Here is a 20,055-nt window from a genome sequence, read left to right as displayed (position 1 = left end):
CGTCCTGAGGTCCTCTCCAGATCCTAGTGGACGACGGCGATGGGACAATCGCCAATAGTGTAGTAGGACAGATATCAACCAAGAGCTGCTTGGATTTGCAGAGAGAGGAGTCCGTCGTCATAGTCAAACCCATCAGTGCTGTCGTGCCATGTAGGACTACGACGAGCGGAGGGAGGCCGGCTGTTAGTTTGGAAGTCGGAGTATGTAAGCTGCGGTGCTTCTGAGTAAGTGGGTTTGATGCTAGTGGTTCCCTGCAGCGGCCCAGTCGTCCAACCTGCCCAGTGGAAGAGGACTTCTTAGCTTCGGCGCGCCCAAGCCCCCTGTGCTGCAGGTGATGGGATGTGGTGGTGATGGTGGTGGGTGTGGTGTGGCCCATTCTGAAGACTCGGAGTATGCCTGGTGTTGGTGGCATTGTAGGAGGTAATCGGTGGTCGGAAAGTACCTACGACTACCTACTGGGTGTGCATACGTACATCTTTGCTTATTACCGTTCATCCATGGTGGGGGGCTTGCCTCGCGCGATGCCTACATGCATCAGGTGCACATACGCCTGCTCGAACATCGCCTACAGTACCAGACAGGCTGCAATTCGATTCACTCGGCTGTCAATACGTCTGCGCTGAGCAGGCCATGATACAACAAGCATTTTTCACGTCTTGTTAGACTCTGACACCGAGTCTGTCGTATGGCATGCCCTCTTGTCGCAACTTGCTCTCTGGCTAACCCACTTTCTCGAGGTGCTCCTCCAGTCACCGCTCCGGTTTCCCCTCAACCCCCCGCCCCATCGGCTACTTGTACCAAATGTATCGGTCGGGGTAGTTAGCTCGCTGTAAGCTCAGCTAGGCAGTCCCTCCTCTGCCCCCCGGTTCACACACTCTTGCCTAGTGCACATGAAGATGCGACGCGGGATCCATCCATACCACACCCACAATCTCTCGACCGGTATGGACCGTCGCTTTTTTTATTTCCAGCATGGCCATCGGCTGCTTTGAGGCGTCTCTTCCCCCCCCTCGCTCTTGCAGTCGCTTTCCTGACCAATAGTTGAATCCTCCAGTGATCTCCTCTAATAAACTATCCGTCAAACCAGAACCCGCCGCCTACTCGCGACCACTTCACATCTCTACCGCTCGGGCTCACATCTCTACCGAGAGCGAGCGCATTGCTCTCGCCCTAGGCAAGCCTGCTTCAGTCTACTCCTTCAGGCCGGTGACTGCTCCCTCACTGCTTGTCGCCCGAGACAGGTCATTCAAACCGGCTATTTCTCGACTTGCGAAAACAGCTACGACTCGAATCGAAAAAGTTGCTTACCGGGCTTTTTTTGTATTTGTTGATGATTGATTGCGTGGGGGCAGACTTTACGGCGAACTCTGTTCTCCATCCCGTGGAACAAGGTCAAGGCAGAAAAGGCTATTGCTTGAGTTGGTACGAGTGCGGGAAAACATAGCCTCTGTGTTGAGGCCTCTGCCGCGACGACTGACGAGCAACGCAACGGACGGATCTGGTCCGCGACGGCCATAACGATACCTCTTCCGACTTGTTTGTCGCAAAGCTCGCTGCGAGAGGGCGACACAGATGTCGATCCGGAACATGGCCATGATGGACCCGAACAACTGGAACGGGCAGGATCACACCATGACCCCAACGGGTGAAGATGACTTTCAACAGTTTCTCGAGCTGGGTGGGATGTCCAACATGGGCGACGGGCTGCAATTCGACTTTCAGGACTTTAACCCCGCGACGAACCCTTCGTCCATGATGCATCCCTCCCACCAGGGCCATCATGATCATATGGATACGGCAATGAGTGGTACCGAGGCTGCGGGCATCATCGCCAGTAGTAGCATGCCAATGCCGACCCAGATGATTCCTACCACCTCGGAATCTATGGTACCTACCGTTCCCTCCCAGATGCTGGGTTCTCAACACCCCAGCCCTGGCGATACTCTCTCCGACCTTGATGCGCAGATCCAGTTTCTACAGCATCAACGGATGCAGGAGCAGCACAGGCAAATTCAGGAACGTAACATACAGTTTGAGGAGCAGCAGATCAACTTCTTTGCCCAGCAGCAGCGGAATATGATCCCTCCCACTCCTCAAAGTCTGGAGATGCATCCTTCGAACCACTTTTACACACAACAACAGCGGTCGCAACAACAACAGCAGCAGCAGCAGCAGCGCCAGGGCGAGCAGACCCCCCAACACTCGCATGGGATGTTCGATCGTTACCCTAGGCTGAAGGACCAGACAGACGTATGTTAAACAACCTCCTCCAATATTTGGGAATTGCTACTGACCTGTGAACAGATGGCCTTCACGCCACTAGTTTCCCCTGCGGTCACGCCCCTGGACACTCAGTTCTCAGTCGAAACGCAATTTACAGTGCCTGGGGCCTACTTCAGCCCGCTCACTTCGCCTGCTTTGCATGCTCAGAACCACGAGTCGATACCGAACTTCGACACAACCCAACATGGTTCCACCACCACGAACTCCCCCGTGGAAATGGATCTGGAGTCTAGCACCCCTCCCCCGAATGCAGTTGACCTCTCGAAGAAGGTGCGCCAAAAGAACGTGAGTAAGGCAAGAAAGCCTAGTGTAAGACAGTCGCCTATAGTGAAACCACACCGAAAGAAGACGGCGTCGACCCCAGTCATGAACGCCCAGATTCTGAGCGAGTTGGCCGAAACGCTTACCGAGAGAAACACTGTCAAACCCGCTCCTCTGTCTACGGCTTCAACAGAGGACTCGGAGAACGCTTCTGTGTCGCCAGAGGCTTTGTCCGAGATGCCACCCCCGCCAGTCCCTCAACCAAGATCCGCTCGGCCATCGCCTTACCTTCAAGCTCAGAACAGCAACAATGCCACACCTCATACCGTACCTGCTGCGACATTGAATGGCGGCGCCTCGCCTGCAACGCCCGCCTCGCTCTTCAGGATATCACCCAGAAACAAGTCCGCCGACTCCAGCAATCCTGGGCAGATAGCTTCGGAACATATCGAGAATTTTGAACTGCCCGAGTCCGCCAATTTCCCGAAACCGCAACTTCCGCAAATCAACACACAATCCGACGTGATATCACCTGACTTGGAGGCTACCAGGAGCGCCAATCTGCAGCCATTGCCATCGCCTGTATTCGCTCGTCCTTCGCAGCCATCTTCGGCAGCTGCGAGTCCACAGTTAACCCCGAAACTGTCAGCCAACAACTCTCGTAAAACACCACTTCTGGCCGCTAGAACGAGCCGGAAGCGATCGAGCGTCAGCTCGGTGCAAGTCTCACCCGCACTTCTGCCCCGGATATCACCCAACATCAAGCCACTGCTACCCGGCACACCGGGGATGTCAGCTGAAGATACCGCGTCGCGCCTATTGACTTCCAAGTCAAATTACCAGAACATTCTCGAAGGGAACACAGTACCGGGAGTGTCATATCCCACCGAGCTTTCTACGAACCTCACATCGAAACGAACGTCGCACAAAATTGCCGAGCAGGGCCGACGTAACCGCATCAACATGGCGCTGCAGGAGATTGCAACGCTTCTCCCGAAGAGCGTCATTGCGGAAAAGCGGGAGGAGGAAGGGGAGAGCCCCGGCAGCGACAAGGGAGACAACAAGAAGGAATCCAAGTCTTCGTCGGCCAGCGCGCCCAACAGCAAGGCCAGCACGGTGGAGATGGCCATAGTGTACATCAAGCAGCTACAACAGGAAGTAGCGGATGCCAACAAGAGGGCCGAGGAGGCGGAGAGCAGGTTGGCGGCGGCAGCATGATTTGATACATAATACGTCGGACCCCGGGAATAACACGGCTTATGTTCAGCCATATATACAAAAACACAGGGATCGGGATAAAGGGGTAAAAATAATGAAATGGGTGGTTACGATGAGTGTGCGCGTGGTATATACCACGTTGGGGCTGGGCGTTTAGGAGCATACGGATAAGAGTTTCTCAGAGACGCATCATTGTCGGGCGGTATGCATACATCGATAACAACGCCCATTCGCGGCGGCGAAACGAGTGGGAAGGCGGGAACTGACTTGCATTTTCGGATTGGTAGCGCATGTGTAGATAAAAGCAAACCGCGTATATTTCGTGGGTTTGATATGGAGGAAGGCTATCATCGATCCATTGCTATACAGACAGACGGGAAGCCTATTGTATAAAACGTAACCATACGCCTTTTGTCTTGAGACCATGTTAAGAGTGTAGGAACACGTAAAATGCGCAAGAGGAATATATTTACTGAAATAAATGCGAAGTATACCAAAGGACACTGATCGTGCTATCAGACGTTTGGTGAATGACTTTGCTGTTGAACCCCCTTTCATCTTTTTATTGCCTTGGCACTCAACCACACCCATCACACATAAGTCAGAACTGTGTTCTATACGTCTGTACCTGATTTCTACGCTGCCCTAGCCTTTCTCCCGACAGCGTCTACGCGAACACAGCAGACTATAATCGTTGGTCCTCATCATATCAAAACTCAATTTACCCTCAGAGATGACCTGTTCATCCAGAACCATCTCTCAAATTATACTATGCAATCAATTAACCATCATCACACTACACCGCAACGACATGCCGCACCCGCCCCGCCCGAATCTCCTTCAGCGCGCCGAGCCTCCCGATCTCGGCCCGCAGCCACGCCAGCACCTCGCCGTAGCCGGCCTGCTTGCGGCCGAGCACCCGCAGGAAGGCGTGGTACGCGAGCCAGGCCACCTCGCTGCGGCGCACGTCGCAGACGTAGCCCGGGTGGCGGGCGCGGCGGGCCTTGCTCTTGGCGAGGAGGAAGGCGACGTCGACGAGCTTGGCAACGGCGCGGATCATGAGTTTGGTGACGGGGTCGCCCTGCGGCTGTCGTTTATTGTTCATTTTCTTGTTCTTGCTTTTGTTGTTGGCAGACGTGGACGAAGACGAGGATGAGGAAAGACAACGCGCGTAGGCCCAGGCCTTGGAGGCGGTCTCGACAAAGGCCGAAAACAAATTCGACAGCACCGTGGCCGCGGCGTTGTGGGACGTGTCGAGGAACATGAGGTGGCTCTGGATCTTGAAGGCGTTGAGGAGCTTGCGCTCAAAGGTCTGGCCGGGGACGCGGGTGAACTCGACCGTGAGCGAGTTGTAGACGGCGCTGCCGTTGCTGGCCTTGCTGCGCTTTCGGGGAGCAAGGTCTTCCTCGTCGTCGTCTTCAGCAGGTGCGAAGCGCTTCACGGCGGTGCTGGTGGTGTGAGTGCCTTTGCCCCTATCTCGGTCTTTGGTGATATCCAATGTCTTGCTGTTTATGAGTGTGCCGCAATATGGGAAGGCGTCGCCGCCGCCGCCCCCGCCCCCATCGAGTTTCGAGACCAGGGCCTGGTTGACCTTGAGGTCGAAGTTCACCAGCGTCTTCGCAGGGTTGACCTGGACTCCGTACTCGGGCACGCCGCGGTGCATCGTCTCGACGAAGCGAGCCGCCTTGTCCCGGTCTGTCGTGATGAGGAGGAAATCGTCGATGAGGCGGAGCAGCAAGCAGTCGTCGGCGTCGAGGAACTTGAGGACTTGCAGCTCGAGGTCGGCGTAGAAGTAGTTGCACAGGATGGACGAGAGGACGGAACCTTGCGGGATGCCCTGCTTCTGCCGGTAGAACTTCTTGCCGATCTTGACGAGGTTTTGCTGGATGTGGGAGGCGACGAGCCGCAGCAGCTGGCTCGTGTCGTACTGCTTCTTGACGACGCTGTCTATAAATACGGTATCTTTCTTCTGCGCCGTCTGCGGTTGGTTCTCTAGTAGTTGGAGGAATGTGCTCGTGTCGCGATCTTTGAGGGCGGTCGATAGCCACTTTCGCGCGGGTTTCGACTTGGCCGTCTTGCCACTATCCGCCGAGCCATCCAGACTCTTGCTAGAGATTTCGGCATGCTTTGCGATACGATAGCTGCGTTGCTGTGGGATCGAGTCCAGTAGACCGACAATCGCCGACTGAGGGATGGTATCGAAAGCAGCTTGTACATCCACCTTGGCAAAGTAAAGAGGTTTGGCCGACCCAAGTATGTTCGACTTGAAATCCTTCACCCTCTTGTAAATATCGCCCACCGAGAACATGGTGGACCCTAGCTTCGTAGGATTCATAGACTGAGGAACGACTCATTAGTTGCACTGTTCCGTAGATCAACGGCCCGGGATTGAACAAACCTTCTCCAATTGCAGCATGGTATGGACTGGCCCGAGGATAGTGTTGATACTCGGACCTAGTATCTTGCTGCTGCCTTTTGTGACCGCCCTTCTCCGCAGGTTCATGATGGGGCGGATGCTATTTCCTTTGGGCAGCAGCCGCACCTGGCTGAAGCCGAGGGCGCGGGAACCCAATATCTTCAGCGCCGCATCGACGCTCACCTCCTCAAATATCTTCGACTTTACCGTTGCCATGGCGGGCTCTGCGACGTATTTCCAGACGTCGTGGCGAAAGAAAAACAGCTTATATTTGTCCGTGTTGGACTCGGTGACATAGAAGTTGCTGCGAATCAGGGGTATCAGGAGCGAATCAAAAACATAGTACAGAAAATCGTGAAAGAGTTCAAGTCGCTTCTGAATATCAGTTTGCGACGTCTTGTGAGCCATCAGTCGCTCAGGGGCCAACCAACTGATGTCGGTAACCTGTAGGCTGTCAGCTGCTTTGGTTCTTCTGTAGCTGATGGCGCTGTACTGTACCTTCATTCCTTGCATCACTTCATGGAGATACATGCTCTCAAACCGTCTCAGGTGGATAAATTGGTCGACCTTCTTCATCACTACCTTCTTATTGTGTTCCTGGACTGATCCAGTACCCCAAAACTCGTCAGGCACGAGCTTCGACAAAACAGATTGACAGAACGCGGAAACCTGCGACGTAGAACTGGACAGCTCGATAATCATCTGGGCAGAGGATAAAGGGGCCTGCGGCTGTGTGGCTCTCTTCAGAGATTTGCCCTCTGTTCCTTTTGACGGTTTAGGGGTTTTGTCCTGACGAATGTGACTGACCTCCTTAGGATCGAGACCATCATTCACCGGGCAGTAATGCTGAAGCAGTTTGCTATACGAGCAGCGGGAATGCAAGATTTGCAGTTTCCGCACGAGCTCCCTCACCTTGCCCCTTAAACGCTTTGGGTTTGCCTTCTTGCGCCGGATGTCGTCACCGGCCAGCTCGCCAAATTTGACCTGGATTTCCTCTTCACGAAGAGTGTAGTCTTTCAGCCTTTGGGAAGTTTCCGAGAAGTCCACCTTGGAGGTGAATGCATTGTGTAGCCCGAACTGCCGAGGGAAAATATACATCATGATCCTCAAAACATTGGCATCATTCTTACTCGCCAGCGCGTTCGCATCACTTGGGGATTCCGAATTTGGTCTTACATACGGCGAGCGATTCAAAACATCTGTGGTCGGTTAGAGCATGCTCACTCGAACGGCACATAGACCACTCACGAATGTGTCTGAGCCCGAAATGTACGAGGCCACGAGCATTCAAAGCAGGTCTGGCATACAGCATCCGGTTACGGACGAAGTTGATTTCCGCAGTCGAGCGCTGAAATCCTGTCGAGGCATTCTTTCCATCTTCATGACTTGCCGCCAACAACTCGGTGTCAAACAGCGGTTGGCCTATCCATACTTAGCATTGTCGAAGGACATGGGGTTCTACAAGAGCTGACCGCTAATCTGGTAATAGTTCCCCTGACAGGACCCAACAGGCAGGAACAGCGCGGCATCAAGCAGCAAGTCCATCATTATACGATCGCCCGAGTTGCCCAGGAGCTTGAGGACTTCAGGCCAGGGGCTCTGCTTCAACAATTCAACCCGCTGGTTTGGGTAGATAGAGATCATGTCAGGGATGTTAGTTGTACGATTCCTGGACGGCGCCTGTAGGCGAGAGCTGTGATCTCTCCGGAAACCGTCACAGAGCAAGTGTTTTGGCCACGTGCCCGTTTTCTTGGATTTTGCAAACATCATCCATATGACAAACTCCACAATCTATCGTCTTTATCAGCTCGTTGCCCCTAAAGTATGGTGCGTTTTCGATGCGGTGGACTCACCTCAGACTGCGAGAATCGTGCCCCGGTAAGCCCATCAGACAGAGTTACGTGTGATTCGTCCCCTTTTTGAGAGGCATAAGTTTCCCATTGCTCCCATCTTTTATCTGGGATGCATTTTGTGTCCTGGGCTACACCAACCAAGGTGGTGTCGAGCACTTGCCCTACAGCCCGCTCTATGTCAGTAACTTCGCCATTGGAAACAGCTGAACTAGATCCGGTCGACGCAATTTTTCTCCGCCTGATACGCGATGTGGCAGGGAGCTTCAGGAGAACACAATCGCGGAGCGTGAGCAGCTGGGGATAGTATTGATCCAGTACGGCATGCTGGACCGGCGTCAGGGGTACTGGCTCATCCGAACTTTTCCCCAGCGGGAATTTCCTTTTCTTGGCCGGAGGCTCTTGAGGAGCATGTTGCTGGGTGACTCGACCCTGCTTGCGCTTTCTGTTCGTAGGCATGCTGGTTGTTCTACTGTAACTGCACCTGCGCTTGCATCACAACCATCACCATTGGTAGCCACCCAGACGTGCAAAACAGCCCTGTTTACATGGCAACCGATTTCTCCGGCGAATTGTCTCGGTTGCGGCAACACTGGAAGCCGCTGGTGGGAATCTGGCAGCTCGGCCTTTCTTTTCAGTCAAAATAAAGACGCAGCCGTGAATCAATGATTGTTTGAAGAGTTGCAGTCTGCAAGTCGCAGTCAATAGCGTCAATTCGCATGGAAGGTTTGAAACGCGGGTTGAGATCTTGGACGCGTTTCTCCCGCTAGTGGGATGGGGGCCCCACTGAAGTGATGAGCAGCTATTTAGGCTAGCGGCTCCCGAGGCATCTTGGGAAATCAGGGATCGTACGGGCTACTGATCCGGGATCCAAGATTCGCCAGCGATTCAATTGATTTGCTACCGGGACAGCCGTCTCGTCTGGACCAGCGCCTAATCGCTGATTGCTTGCAGCGCCAGAGCTCGGTATGGAACTGTCACAAAATGGCTTGTGGGCGCAAGCTTGTCTTCCCATGGCATCCTTCCTGTGGTATGTTCGTGAGCTGAGCCCGCCCTGACCAAACTTTGTTTACCCAAATCTGTACTCGCCAAGGGGCTGGGGGGAAAGACATTTGACCCTTTCGGGCTTGTTGAGCATGGGAATCCGGAACAAAACGAAACCTTTGGGGGGTTGTTTACCACCATCTAACATTAGAAAACCACCTCATGTGTGCATTGGGCCCAAATTGCTCAAGCAAGGAAGAATGAGCTGATTCTCCCCGATGCTTCCGCCCGCCACGCCGATATTCACACAATTACTACTACAGCAACCGTCAGTGGGCGGATAAGAAGGTCCAAGTGCCCTGTAGACAGCTGTCACAAATGACCTGGGTCTAATAAGTAGGGGAATACAGTCGCTGCTTCAGGTAAAACGGCGGAGGGCAAAAAATGGCATTTTGCTCCGCGCCCTAAAGATCTTGGCTCAGAGGGAACGCCATACTGGAGCATCCTTGTTCTGCAATGCCTAGCGCTCCTCGACTGACTCCTCTCACCTCTGTGCGTACAGCTGTACAGAGGTGAGTAATAGCACAGGTGATATACATATCTAGGCCGGCGCTGATCAGCCGCACTATTGATACGAAAACATCATCCTGCACCACATTGGCAATTGACTATCTGTGGGTATACAAGTCGATAGATACTGCTCGAAAGTGGAATGCATAGGGCCCGGTGAAGCCCAGACGCCCAACTATTCTCGTCAGGGTTGATTGTATGGACCACTCGCGCTACCCTTCTCATGTATGTAGATACATGTGGACGCTGTTGATAGGCAGTTTGCAGATCCGGCCGCCAGCATATGGGCCTGCCCGCCTTTTAAGGTTGGGCGCTCTTCTCAGTCTCCAGCCAGGCCACGAGATAATGTAAGTAGGTACTTACATACGGATACGGAGACGGTACTCGCAGGAAACGCTCCGTTCAGTCCAGGCTTACGCGCTAGGAAAACGGCCGTCGCAGACGGACACAACCACACACGGACGGACGGATGTCTCTGCCCCTAACCTGAAAATCTCAGTCGGACCAGAGACATGTTCAGTCGCTCACACACAAACTGCATGTTGATTGGGTTATCTAAGCATCCCAAGTGGCTGAAATCATGACGTTTGGGGCGCTCGAGCGAAGTTCCCCAGGCTCGACAACACCTATTTGATTCGTCTGAAGACATCCAGACAGATACGGGTGGGCGTGCGCAAGTGCATGCGAAATGGACGAGCGCAAAAAGGGGACGGGCGAATAGAAGACTCGAGGAGAGACAAACAGCTTGGCTCGGAATTCTAACGTGATCCTACCACCCCTGGGAAGAGACTCAAGCGACACAGGAAAAAGATGAAGATTTGAAAAATTAGGAACCCCCCAAAAACTAAAAACTAAAGGGCAGCGAATTAGGATTGCCCAGCAACACTTGCGAATCCTCCCACAGCGTATTAATTGTATTGCTTGGCGGAGGCAGGAGGTAGGATCAGGATGCTTGGCACAACCATCAACCCTACATACGGTACAGGACCACTGCACCGAGGAGCCGGTAGGCTAGTCCGTCCGACTTGCTGAACAAATGAAGGAACTCTGGGAAAGCTTTCCGGTGGTGGATTCCAGGTCGTCATTGCGCCCATGTGCGGCACAGTTGTCGAAAACTCTCGGTACGCAGGGCCACCCCCATTCACCCCGTACCTGGTTCGATGTGGTCGAGTCGCAGATCTGGATTTGGGAAGACGATACACATTACCACCTGTGATTGTGATACACCAAGCCCCTGCGAGGATAAACCGGTCATGCGTCACTTCGAGGATAAGGAGTTCCAATATCATTACAATTCATTGATTCCCCTTATGTAAATTAGGAGTGAGTGGAATAGTCAAGATGCCATCGATGGACAAAAAGTACGTTGGACGGAAATTTCGAGGCAATAGATGTTCGGATTACTACTACTCATGTAATTAAGGAAAAACGGCCCAGGCACGCCAAGCCACCAGCTCCAGGACGGCGTGCCCTCAAGGAGTTCGGCCCAGCCAGCGAGCTTCACTAACAGACAGGCACCTTCTGATCGTGGCCTGCCTATCCTTGACTCAGAATTTCGACGCAAGCCTTCTTCTGTACACATAACACACGCTTATGTGCGCTGCCGGGCATTTGCCAGCATTTGTGGTTCTGCTGTGCGACTAGAAGCACTTGGCTGGCTACATTTTAGGACTTTTGCCTATACACGCCAATCCCCCTCATGCGTGCGCATATGCATGCATGCATACATGGCTTGAACGAAGGGGGTTGTGGTGATGTGCTGCTGCTGCTGCTGTTCCCGCCAGTTTCCCGGTGCTTTGCGTGGAGAAGAAATACGGACGATTGTCCCGCAGTCAAACTTGCCTGGGGCTCCATAATCGAACCTGGTCCAATATGAAAAGAAAGAAGCAAGGGAGGATAGGACGATATCTATTACATCAATATCTATACCTACCAAAAGAACAAAATAAGGTACTGCTCTCCTCCATCCAGGTGGGCAAGGTCCCGAGAGAGAGGGAGGGCTCCTCTTACATAATAACGAGCCGTCTGCGTTTTATCGTATGAGTTTTGAGCATGAGCAACTTAGGTATCCATGCCAGTTCTCAACGGTTGGTTCCGGTGAACGGTCCATGAACCGTCAAAAGTACCTCTTGGGAAACATTTCCATGCTCTGCCACGGTATTGATGTTGTACATACCTCAGATTACCCCCGGCCTTTTTTTTTCTCTCTGCTCAATCTCACTCCCACTCTCACACATACGTTGTTGTACCCTACTGCTGTACCTACCCTTACCCTGGACACGCTCCTCTCCTGCGTGCCAGCAAATCATTGCTTTTGCGAACTGGGACTGGGATATCTCCTGCCCAATTACCATTTCCTCGCACCACCCTTTTCGCAAGTCTTGCAATTCTTGGTTACATACGCAGTGCATACCGCAGAGAGTGCTTTCTCCATAGCCAAGGATACCTGCCTGCTGCTGCTGCTGCTTCACGCATACATAGGGAGGGAGGAGCCAAGGGGCCAACCAAACACATCGTTCCAATCCCACGTTGACGGCCAAACGAAACGAGATTGGAGATTGTAGAGAAGAAAAGAGGCCGATGACTGACTGTTCATCGGTTCCGTTTTCCCTCTCCCACACCTGCGACTACGCCCCCCACTGCCGACGAAAAAGCCTCCACCAGTCGCAGTAGCTCGCCGCTTCTTCTCAACCTAACCAACTAGCCTCGAAACGAGAAGGACGCCGTCCCCCAGTTTGTGCGTCTTGACACACATGCAGCACAGCAAGCTTGGTCGCTCTTGTATGGATGCGAGCATAGCAGAGGCCGTGAATGCCTAAACCTGAATTATCTTCCTGAAACACCATTCCAGAGGTTAGCGAGCCACCAGCCTTATACCAGAGGAGCCTGCTACGGAGGCAGCTACAGTACGCTGTTGTTCCCTGCCTTCCGTGCCCAATCCAACGTGCGAACCCTGCCTGCCGCTTGCTCGCCAGACAGACGCCTGTCCCTGCAGCCATTTTGGGTTGGCCACCACCAGAGCACGGAAAGAGACTTTATGTTTCCCTTGGACCTTAAAGCCCAGGGTGATGCCACCACTAGAGAATGGAGGCCGGCAACCGTGACGAGGAGGACCGATTCTTTGGACTGAACTCGGCAGACCGTCCCTTCGAACCCCAATCGCCAAATCGAAGGCACGATCCCTACTCCCATCACTACCCCCAGCACCATCTCGACGACCACACCCAGTACGATTACGGCTACGACCAGGACTACCGGCATCGCTTGGACCAACACCACTATCCTGACCTGGATTCCCCAGGCGAATCCTCTAATATAGACATTGATGCCGCCCTTGCATCATATGCTGCAAACAATCGCCAGGCCGCGCTTGCCAATGCGAATCTCACGAACGACCCCCTGAATTCTCATGGCGCCGCCGAGCCTGATGATTTCTACAAGAACTTCCATGCAGACCAAGACAACCTGATGGCGTCGACGATGCCGCCATCCCAGAGGCACCACCCCGGTGCTGCCTCGACTTCCTCATCACCGCGATCTCCCCCGACGAAACGCACCACGCCGGGCAATACCACTTCAATCCCCTCGCCTGCTGCACGAGCTGGGGCCGGCAGTAGAAATGGAGGCAGGTCTTCGTTGCGCTCTGTCTCGGCGCCCATAGACGAGCCGCACGTCAATACAAAAACCGGCTCGAAGCCTTCGGCATCTTTTGGTGGCAAGCAACCGAGCGTCAAGGACCTGAAGAAGCGCTTTGATCAAAACGCCACCTCACATACGAGTAATAACAGCACCAGCAGCAGCACCGGTCGAAAAACCAACATTCCACGTGTTCCCGCTCGTGAAAAGTCGCAGTCATCGACCACGTCGAATTACCGTGGCGTGGTCGGCCCGTCACACACAAATGGCGCATCGCCTTCTTCGACCTCACGTCCCGGTACATCGCGTGAGGCAACCCACGGGAGTTCGAAATCGACTTCTTCAGCGCGCACGACGCAGAGGAGCAAATATGTTGCCGAGGACCACACGTCGAGCAGTTCACAGTCGTTCGCAAGTCGGATTGCAAAGCCTCGGAGCACAAATACCTCCCACCACATGACGACCAAGTCGATGAACAACTTATCACCAACTTCGCCTACATCTCCCATCGCTAGTCCTCCTGTGCCTACACGCAACCAAAGCACCAGCGGCTCAGGCAGGCCTTTGTTATTTGGTGAGCTGCCCCCCGGTGAAAATGATGCAGCGGCCGCCGGGTTTGGTATTGAAGGTGTACGGCCGAGACGAACATCAGAGTCCAACATTCGAAGTCTGTCGCAGTCTAGGGTCGAGTCAGGTTCTCCGACAGATTGGTACAGAAACGCCAAGGGGACAAATGAAAGGACTAGATCGCCTAACAAGCTTACAAAACCTCACCATACTCGAGCTCACAGTGACCTTGTAGGTACAAAATCGAGCCAGTCATCTTCACGAACAACTCAAACCTCTAAGTCTCAAAAACAACCGACTCCTGCTTCAAACTTGCCGCAACCTGCCTCGGCAAGTTCGAAACTGGCAACGTCAATGCGGAAACAAAACAGCTCTGCCTCTTCCACAAGTGCGAGCCCTCCGTTCTCCAGATCCAACTCTCCCAGCACGAACAAGAGGCCGCCAACAAGGACTCAAGGCAATCTTGCCAAAACGGCAACAACCGGAGCGGCTGCGTCAACTGCCAGGGCAAAGACACCCACAACTCAGACGAGATCGAAGACACCCACAACTCAAACAGCGAGCAAAAGGGCACCAGCTGCGCCTACTTCCAACGGTAGCGCGAGGTTGAACGCTTACATTTCGGCGCCACCGCCAAAGCTATCTCCGCCCTTACGAAGTTCGCGACCCCGGCAGCCAGTATCTGCTGCAACTACGACGAGCTCACGTATGAGAGCTGCCGAAAGGGGACGGTCACCAAGTAAAGTAGACCCCAGGGCTACTTCTAGGCAAGCCAACGAGCCTCCACGGAGAAGGAAGCTGTCAATAGGGCCTATCGACTTTGCATCTCGCCGGGAGCAGATCAAGCTCTCTTATACGAAGAGCATACGGGAAACCGAGGCAAAGGCTGCGGCCAGAAGAGAGGCAGCAGCGGAGAGAGAGCGAAAGAAGAAGGAAGCAGAGGCCAAAGCACGTGCTGAAGCGGAAGCGGAAGCAGAAGCTCGAGCAGCGGCGGAGGCGGAGGCAGAAGCTCGGGAAGAAGCTGAAGCGGAAGCGAAAGCTCATGCTCAAGCGCAGGCCCAAGCACAGGCGGAGGCAGAAGCTGCTGCCGAAGCAGAACATGCGGCTCAAGTAGAAGCTGCCAGAGCAGCCGAGGAGGCAGAGGTAGCTGCTGCGATCGCCGCCGTGAAAAAGCAACAGGACCGAGAACGAGAACAGCAGCAAGAGCAAGTTGCGCTGGCCTTGGCCTTGAGGGAGGTCGTCCAAAGGCATCAAGAGGAGCTGGATGAAGAACCAGAAGACGATGGTCCTTCGACTGTAGCAGATACTGCGGCTGGACAGCCAGCCCTCGTCATTACTACATCATTTGAAGATGCCAAGAGGGCGCAAGCAGTTAAGCAGGTCGGACTTACGAGAGACTCGCCAACTTTGGGAATACCTGGCAGTTTCCCCATGGGGTCGCCCCAGTTCCAGGACGAGACACCCCAATCCGCAGTGTCCAACACGACCGAGTTCGACGGAGAGCAGCAGACAGAACCACCGCTTCGACAAACGCCACTATCCCCGGAACCGCCGGCCGTAGACAATTTGGGTATTTCAGCGCCTCAAATTGCGTCTCGCGAATCGCTGAGCTACAGGTCTCCCTTCGAAGATCTTCCGTTCGACGATGACTCTGCGTCTTTCCATATCTCGTTGGATCCGGCATCGCCTGAGAAGGCAGCCGAGCCTACGCCAACCCGCAGCGATTTCAGTACAGAGCCGGATATCCCAGGCTCGTGGGGGGATGATGATGAGTATGTCCCGCAGCCTTTTACTGCCCCATCATACGAAACGAGGGTCACTATTATTGGCAGAGACTCCGAGTTCCAGACGAGGCCGAAAGAGACTACTCCTGCCCCCGTTGCACCCGAAAAACCCAACCACACCAACCAGCAAGCAAAGGCAGGTCCGTCAGACTATGCTAGCCCCGTACAGCAATCGCCCCCTATTGGCGAGTATGACACGACAGCCACCCCGTTGAGTGCAGGCTCTGGCAATCAGGAGAGCGGGCTTACCAAGCTCGAGGAATTCTACGTCGGTCCCAATGTTGCCGACTCCGCAGCCCAGCTGCGTGGCTCTACATCAGGCGCATCTGTTCGAAGTCACAACCGGACTTGGTCGATGGAGGAACCTGTTGCCGAGCCACGATCCTCGCTCGAGACACGAAGGACTTTGGAGACAAGGCCAAGTCTCACGGTACCCCGAAATACGGCATCTGCCAACCGCGCTAGCCAGAACACGGTTTGGACGGATTATTCCATCGAGAGCAGGGGCGACTATCCTTCGCCATCCTACCAATTCCCCAACCGTGATTCGGTTTCCGAAACCGAATCCCAGTCCCACGGGGCCCAGTTCGACCGAGACTCAAGGACATTCCCCCTCGAGCCGGGGAACTTCACCACATGGAAGCTATCGCGGTCCGATTTACGATGACCAGCCGCAACTCCCTGAACTCGATACTGGAGATGGTTTCCTGGTGGACTACATCACTCGCAAGGAAAGTGTCGCTAGTCCAGTGCCTGTCCTGCCCGATCACTCTCCTCCCCCACCGCCAGAGGATGTGACCTTCCCGGACATCATGAGCTCTGCACCGCAAAGCGACTATTTCAACAACGACACCAGGCCGAGCAGCTATGTGCAGGTCGCCCGGGATGACCAAAGTTCATTCTCCATGTCCAGGCCGCAAAGCGAGAACTTTGACCAACCCGCCTCCACGCCTCGCTCAGTAGACCAGGGCTCTTTTGAGACGACTGAGGGGAGACTCCGCCTAGATAGCCAGACAACTCTCGCAGAAAGCATCGAGCAGAGCGAAGGTACCGCTGGCCTCTCACCTAAGGAGAAGAAGAGGCTCTTCACACGCCTCGAGACTATCAAGGAGCTGGTGGACACTGAAGCCTTCTTCATTCGTGACATGAACATCGTCGAGGAAATTTACAAGGGGACCGCCGAGGCGTGCCCGAGGCTGGACGACCAGACGATCAAGTTGATCTTCCGGAACACCGATCAGATCATTGCCTTCCATTCGACTTTTCTGGCAGAACTCAAGGAGGGCGTATCTAGCGTGTACGTCCCGAAGAGCCACAGAGCGAAAGACATCTCGTTACTCTCGGACGGCTCAACGCCCACCGGCGCAGGATCTACCAAAGCATCCAGCCATTTAAGCGACGCCAAAGATCGAGAGACATCCCTTGGCCCCATCTTCTCGCGCAACATGGAGAAGATGAAGCTTGCCCATGAATCCTTCCTCAAGAACAGTGACCACGCAGCGAAACGTCTGATCCAGATACAGGAAGACCCCACCGTAAAGGTGTGGCTGAACGAGTGCAACGAGGTCGCACGGGACCTGACGAAAGCCTGGAACCTGGACTCTTTGTTGATAAAGCCGATGCAGAGAATCACGAAGTACCCGAACCTTCTGATACAGCTACTTCATGAAACGCCGCCGGACCACCCCGACCGGCCTGCTCTAGAAGCTGCCAAGGCTTCACTCGAAGATGCGATAGAGGAGATCAACAAGACAAAGAAGAACTTTGAGCTGGTCGGCCAGATCGTCGGACGAAAACGTAAGGAGTCTGATGTCCGTGCTGGGTTTGCCAAGGCATTCGGCAAACGTGTCGACAAGCTTCAGGCAACAAACCGACCGCCGGAGGACCCCGACTACCTCAAGCTTCACGAAAAGTTTGGCGATGACTATCTCCGACTGCAAGTCGTGCTTCGAGATGTCGAGTTTTACACGCGTCAGACAGCTACGTATGTCCACGAGTTCCTCCAGTATCTCTCTTCCATGGAGCTCGTTATGCGCCTCCAGCCCTCACCGCATCCCGAGATAGAGAGCAAATGGGTTCGCTTCAATGTGTCCATGAGAGATATCGAGAAGGTTGCACTGGAGCAACATCTCTCGCAGGTTCGCAAGCAAGTCATTGAACCTTTCGAGCTTGTCATCAAGGCCTATGGTAATCCTTCGCTGGCCATGAAGAAGCGAGCAAAGCGACGTCTCGACTACGAGAAGTCTGAGACGCTCAAAAAGGCCGGCAAAAAACTCGACAAGCAGCTGTCTGAAAGCGTCGAACAATACGAGGCCCTCAACGAAGCCTTGAAGAAGGAGCTCCCCAAGCTTTCGGCATTGACAGAAAAGGTCGGGAACATTTGCCTGGGCAACTTCGTCAACATTCAGACCCACTGGTACTCGATTTGGAAAGAGAAGGTCAAGGTCGTGCTCGATGGACAGCAGACACCGGAGCTTTCCGAGGTCGTCACGACGTTCCAGCGAGACTTCAAGTTCCAGGAAGACCAAATGGGCCAGCTTGCCATTGCTAATCCGACCTCGCGAGGCCGTACGTCCAATGTCGACAGCACAGATGGTTCAGCACCTAAGCTGCGATCGAGGCCCTCTGAGCTGTCATCTGCTTCCACCCGTGGCCGGGGTCTATCGATCAATAGTGATATTGCCCCTAGCATACCTACCCCAGACTTTGCCAGGCGGAACAGCGGCCAGCTTACAATGTCGCCCACCCAAACCTCTGTTCCCAGTCCTCACTCTTTCTACTATAAAGATTATTACGCTGGCATCAACGGTCACAGTCGTGGTAATTCAGGGTCGCCACACACGGCTGATGTGGTCACAAGTCACCCTCGGCCACCTGCTCCTGGCTCGACCAGGCCCGGCACTGGCCAAAGCTACGAATCAAGTGTGGCACCACGGCAAAGCTCAGAATCCAATTTCCACTCTCGGCCTTATGCACACACATCCCAAGCCCCATCTGGCTCAGAGACTCAACGATATTCGGGTCTGTTCCACTCGGCGCTTCCCTTGCCAGACGGACCAGAGAGAGCTGTGCGTGCATCCCGAGCGTCTTCTCGTGCTTCTTCTCGGGAGAGGGCGCCCATCAACGGCTACAATGTACTCTGGCTAGCCGCATCCCTTTTTGAGTTCAACATTGAAACCACCAAGCACGAAGCAGGGTATCCTTACCTCACCTACCAAGCTGGCGAAGTAAGTCTCTCATCTCAAACCCATCCACATAAGATACAACCTCGCTAACACAACGCAGATATTTGATGTTATCGCCGAGAAGGGTGAGCTATGGCTTGCCAAGAACCAGGACGACCCGAACAATCTGGTCGGCTGGCTCTGGTCCAAACACTTTGCCAAACTGGCGGATGACTAAACCCCTTCACATCCACCGCTCGAACAACGTTCGACAAACCATTCCTTGAACGCCTTGATAGCACTATACCCACCTTGTCACTGGATAACTTGTAGTTTCCTGAGAGATGGGAGTTCGCATCATTCTACTTTCGATACCACAACCTTTGGGTGGCAGGTCCTTTCTTTCTTCTTTCCGACCTGCCACCTGTGTACAAGACAATCGCGAGACGGCCAACAGCATCGGCGCCCATACAATTCTTTTTTATTTTATCGTAATTCCCTTTTTGGTTTTGCAAGGCGTGGGGAGAACATAGGCGTTTTTCAGGTCTGCTTCTTCCTGACCAAAACGGCATATGACTGTACGAACAACGTCTGATGGGTTTTTATGAATATCTACAAATTCATTCTGGCGGATGTAAAGCAGACTCGGAGGAGGCGACAGAACGATCAAAAGAGAGCAAAACAACGATTCTCGGCGAACAAAAAAATGGTTGATCGATCAATGGATGGTTCTTATTTGGGCACGGGTTTCTACACTTTGCTTTCGTTTCAATACCCCCTACCCACACCAAGGCGTGGCGGGTAGGGTCTCTTGTCTTGCAAGAAATCGCCTTTCGACTTGATGAAGCGCACCGGAGTGGTCAAGTTTTGCAGCCAGCCTGGTCTTCTTGTATTCACCCTGCTTCGCTCTGATGGGTCTTTCTTTCTTGTTGGCACGATATCGACCTGCTCAATCAAGGAAGAACCACCTGGGGCTTTTATACGAGGTTCTCCAACAACTGTGGGATAGGATTGGCGGGGGGTTCTGGAACGGGATGACAAGAAGAGATGGGAGATGCGGTACGAAAGCTGTCGGTATTGACAGCCTGGCAGAGAGATTCCCTAAACAGCTGGGATGTGTGTGCTTGCGTGTACGTGTGCGAGTGTGTGTGTATGAAACAGAATCCTCAGGCAGCCTCGCAGCAGAGTCTCGCGGGAAAGAGAGTTAGTTATAGTACATAATTATAGCCCAATGTTACTTTTAGTTACGCCTCTCTGATGCTGCTACATGATCTGATGTATATCATACATTTGCACCTGGCTATGCAGCTTGAAGCCGGATC

General features: G+C 53.7%; 3 protein-coding genes across 3 annotated transcripts; 2 read left to right on the top strand and 1 right to left on the bottom strand.

Annotated features, from left to right (window-relative positions):
- Positions 1–1,596: 1,596 nt before the first annotated feature.
- Positions 1,597–3,762, top strand: PG985_007434 (Phosphorus acquisition-controlling protein; the record flags this gene model as incomplete). Its single annotated transcript, XM_066827202.1, has 2 exons — positions 1,597–2,250; positions 2,305–3,762. 2 exons carry the CDS (start codon positions 1,597–1,599, stop codon positions 3,760–3,762), a joined length of 2,112 nt encoding a protein of 703 aa, XP_066684877.1.
- A 796-nt stretch (positions 3,763–4,558) lies between these two features.
- On the bottom strand, positions 4,559–8,487 carry PG985_007433 (RNA-directed DNA polymerase; the record flags this gene model as incomplete). Its single annotated transcript, XM_066827201.1, has 5 exons — positions 4,559–6,100; positions 6,161–7,377; positions 7,427–7,600; positions 7,651–7,969; positions 8,032–8,487. 5 exons carry the CDS (start codon positions 8,485–8,487, stop codon positions 4,559–4,561), a joined length of 3,708 nt encoding a protein of 1,235 aa, XP_066684876.1.
- Positions 8,488–12,666: 4,179 nt separating this feature from the next.
- PG985_007432 (RhoGEF domain-containing protein) lies at positions 12,667–18,971 on the top strand (the record flags this gene model as incomplete). Its single annotated transcript, XM_066827200.1, has 3 exons — positions 12,667–16,154; positions 16,213–18,796; positions 18,855–18,971. 3 exons carry the CDS (start codon positions 12,667–12,669, stop codon positions 18,969–18,971), a joined length of 6,189 nt encoding a protein of 2,062 aa, XP_066684875.1.
- Between the last annotated feature and the right edge of the window lie 1,084 nt (positions 18,972–20,055).

Source organism: Apiospora marii, assembly GCF_038362585.1.
Source record: "Apiospora marii strain CBS 49790 chromosome Unknown utg000004l_segment0_segment1, whole genome shotgun sequence".
Lineage (NCBI taxonomy): Eukaryota > Fungi > Ascomycota > Sordariomycetes > Amphisphaeriales > Apiosporaceae > Apiospora > Apiospora marii.
Note: the sequence above shows the minus strand (reverse complement) of the source record. Positions and strands in the feature narration are given on the sequence as shown.